Source organism: Pterocles gutturalis, unplaced genomic scaffold, assembly GCF_000699245.1.
Source record: "Pterocles gutturalis isolate BGI_N339 unplaced genomic scaffold, ASM69924v1 scaffold53846, whole genome shotgun sequence".
Lineage (NCBI taxonomy): Eukaryota > Metazoa > Chordata > Aves > Pterocliformes > Pteroclidae > Pterocles > Pterocles gutturalis.
This window is the reverse complement of record NW_010105018.1, coordinates 1-3,907: the sequence shown is the minus strand read 5'-3', so window position 1 is coordinate 3,907 and position 3,907 is coordinate 1. Positions and strand designations below refer to the sequence as shown.

Below are 3,907 nucleotides of genomic sequence, written 5' to 3'. Positions count from 1 at the left end.
AGTTGCTCTCTTCAGTTGTACCTCTGGATCTTGCTATTTTGGAGACCTGGCTGCTTGGGAGGAAAAGTTGGGAAAACCCACTCCTTCCCCCCATCCTACCATGTATGCTCAGTGAAGAAAAAGCACACTTGCTGAGAAAAGCCATAGTTCCAGGCTAGCCCTGAGCACATCAAGGTGGCACCCTGCACCTGACTGCATCTCCTCTCACAGGCAAGCTGTGACATGAAATGCAGGAGCTGGACCACGCTTACTCTGTGAGCAGCCCTGGAAGAGCTTGCAGCTGGCTCTCAGAAAGAGGGATTGCTCTGCCTTGGTGCCTATGATGCTTTGTGTTGCACAGGTGATGGTAGAGACCTCAGCAAATCACCAGTAATGCGAAGTAGTGTATCTGCTGCAGCTGGCTCTAGTTTTATTATGTGGCTGTTCCAGATAAAGCACTCTTAGTCTGGATAAACCTCTGCTCAGAATTCACTGAGCTTGCCCCGATGTTCCTATATATTAGGAGTAATTGAGAGATACCAATATGCCTCCTCCTACCTGGAGGCAAGGACTAGTTCTGCAGCTTATGTTGAAGCTACAGCCTAAGCCCCGCTCCTCCCTACACTAGCAACAGGAGTGAGTCAAACCACAAGCTCCCCTGGCTGAGGACTGTCTTCCTCCTTATGATAAAGTGCCTCTTGCATGTTTCAACACTACATAAAAACTTCTGCGAGGTGCTATATTGAGATAACCAGCCAAGGCTGTGTTGTACTTCACAGCCACAGAGAGGGGCTTGAGTATGATGGGAATCCAGATTTGCTCCAGTGTGGACACTTCCTACTTTATAATAGAGAGCAGGAGAAGCAGCCCTCTTACCACCATTTGTGTCTTGTAGATGCTCCCCCTCTCTATGCTGCTGTTTATCTTCCAAACACAAATGTAGATCCTTATATCCCTTCTCCTTTCTTTCCAGTATCCCTCCACTGCTGGAGACATCAAGTGTCCTTATGCTACTTGTATCATGCAGTTATGCATGAATCATTTTGGGGTGGGGGGGCAAAAACCACAACCAGGTAGAACGGATAAGAATAGTCCTTTCTGACATACCATTTTTGACAAAATATTTTTTTGGGTGAAATTATACAGTCTTTTGACATATTAAAAAATTCAAGTCCTATTTTGATAGTTTGTGATGGAGGATGGGGGTCTAAAGTGGCTTTTCAACAGAATATAAAATGAATTAATACAATGAAACCTGACATTAATATTAAATGGTTGAAACAGTCTGTATCTGGCTCTTTAACAACCTGAAATGTTTTGCAGAATGGAAAAATTGTCTATCTGCCCAGTGCTACTGTTGTGTTCTTTTCTTCCCTTCTGTGTTTTTCATCTCCTCTGCACATGCTCCAGCTTAGGAGATCCTGCTGGTTCTTTCCTACCTTCTGTACATTGCCCATCTGCTTTGAGTATTATTTCATCTAGGTCTAAGCAACCTGTTCCTGTTTTCTCTGTCTTCTGTAGTTATAGCTCACTAAAGAGGTAGATCAGCCCTTGCTCACAGATGCACACAGTTTGCTGTCACCAGCACGCTGCAGAAGTGAGAGCTCTAACACCTCTCTTCAGGTGCATGGGTGATATGCGCAGTGAAACCTGGAACTTTGTGAAAAGGAGGGAGGGAATGGTGGGTTTGCTGTAAAGAGAGATGATTTATCCTGCAGCATACAGTAGAAACTGCTGTTTGCTCTGAGGTTGTACATCCTCTACCTGCTGCTGTGTAGCAGAAAGACAGATATAGCACCTTCCCGTTTTCTGTAATTTATTAGAAATGGCCCCTGAGGAACACACACATGCAAGTTACACAGCAGTGCCAGGTGCAGCACACGTTCTCTTTCTCATCCAAAGTGTTCAGTGGATCCTGGGTACCTCTACACCTCCTCCCGCAGGTAGACTGGAAGAGAAGTCCTTAGTGCACTGGGCACTGCGAGACATTCCCTGCAGTCACCAACTGCCCGCCGCAGGCTTTGATGCAAACTCCTCTGAGACTTGGTCTTTGACGTCAGTTGGTTGAAATGTTTCCTAGACAAGAAAAAACACTTGGTAATGAAGAATGATTGACAGATTCCAACATTGATCCACTAGTGGGACTGGTGTCCTGGAGAAGTTTAGCCGAGTTGTAGTGGAAGTTTGGCAGTGAACATCGGAGACAACGCTGACCTATGCAGGGCCCTCAGCTTCAGTTTTTCTTCTTGTTTTGTAACAGTACTTCTACCTCCAGGTACTGCAGCCCAATCAACATCCCCATAATAGAGAAACCTGTGATGGAGATACAGGATGAGTTGTACAGAAAATGCTGGACAGGAGATGAAGCATTCCCTCCCACCATCCCCTCCCTGCCCTTAGCTCATAGCCCCATGGAGAGTTTTTCTGGGGGGATCATAGCTCCAATGGGAGTTTGTAGATGGAGGATGCAGAGTTCTACTTACTTGCTACCATGAGGGGTGCCATAACTCCAATTGTTAAGGCTGCAGTGTGGTAAATGAAGACCTCAGAGAGGAAATGAACAAGGGCCAAAAAGAAGGTGAAGAGCGTGATGTAATAGAGGCTGTTGGAGAACAGAAAGAAGCAGGTTATCATATCATATCCACAAGCATGGCTGAGTGGAAAAGAGACAAACCTGCATGCTGCCCTGTCTGTCCTCACTGTGGCAGCACAGAGGGTGCTTGGTTCCTTGCCTAGTGAGGTGCAAAAGCTCCCTGGGCAACAACTAGGAGGGGAACAGGGCAGCATGTTCAATGGAGCATTCAAAGTCACAGGCATTATCTCGCCTGAAGGCAGGCGAAGAAGGGACAGCAAGGGCAGGGTACCTGTGAAGTGCGTGTGGCACACACAAAGAGGCTGAGAACTGGATGAGCCAAGAACTAGGGCGACAGGACTTGGCTGACTACAGGCTGCATCACCCAACACATCTTCCCACCTGTGCTCTGCTACCCTCTAGGGGCCACAGCTGTGGAAAGGGAGCAGGTCCAAGAGATGCAAGATTAAAAACAGATAACTGAGTCCCTGCACCTCCCTACCACAGGCAAGCCTAGGCAATCAAGGACACACTGCCAGGTGAACAATGACTTCTGGGGCAGGGTTCGGGGAAGTGGTGACAAAAGAGTGAATTCCAGCAACTTCCAACACAGGCTTTGTCCAGCACAGACCCAGAGTCACCCTGCTTGGAAATCCCTTTCAGAAATACTTCTGTCACTGCAGGCAAAAATGATCTGCCTCCCACCACAGCATCAAGCTGAACCTCAGGCCTTGTGTTAAGGTAAGAGTGTATGGAAGAAGGCATCGGGTTAAGATCACTGCAAGGGGCCTCTCAACCTGCCACAGTTTTTACCTGAGCTGTTGTGGGAAGAGAAGTACCAAGCATCAGTCTGACCACAGCACTAGCAATTGCTTAATGTCAACAGAGCAGTGATGCCATCAGAAGATGCTTTCCAAGCTGGAGCTCAGAAATTTGTGATATAAGAAGTTCTCAGATCCACCAATTTCTGCCTGAGCTAAGAGACAGAACTCAAACGGGCTGGCTCTCCCCACAGAGGCAGAAGGGAGCGGCAGTGAACACACATCCCGCACTGCTGTTTAAGCTCTTTCGGGGGAATGCTTTCAACCTTACAGAAAATTCAGGAACAGCTTTTGATTCCCCACCTCCTCCATGCTGCCCACTAAGCTAGCTGCTCAGGATGTGACTAGCAAGCAATCCGAAGGATCTCTCCGGTGCCCCTTTACATACGTCCTATTGCGGATGTCGATGGCGCAGAGGCAGCGGATCACTGACGACAGCAGGGTCCAGACGCCAAAGGTCCGAGCCTGGAGCCCGTTCACTGCGCAAAGAAGGGAGGAGCCCATGTAGCCCGCGCACAGCCCCGCTGCCGCCCCA

General features: G+C 48.1%; 1 protein-coding gene across 1 annotated transcript; it reads right to left on the bottom strand.

The window, feature by feature from the left end:
• Positions 1-2,212: 2,212 nt before the first annotated feature.
• LOC104460002 (chromosome unknown open reading frame, human C14orf1) lies at positions 2,213-3,851 on the bottom strand (the record flags this gene model as incomplete). Its single annotated transcript, XM_010087219.1, has 3 exons — positions 2,213-2,292; positions 2,463-2,581; positions 3,761-3,851. Coding segments are annotated over 3 exons (290 nt in total), but the record flags the coding sequence as incomplete, so codon positions are not given.
• Positions 3,852-3,907: the final 56 nt, after the last annotated feature.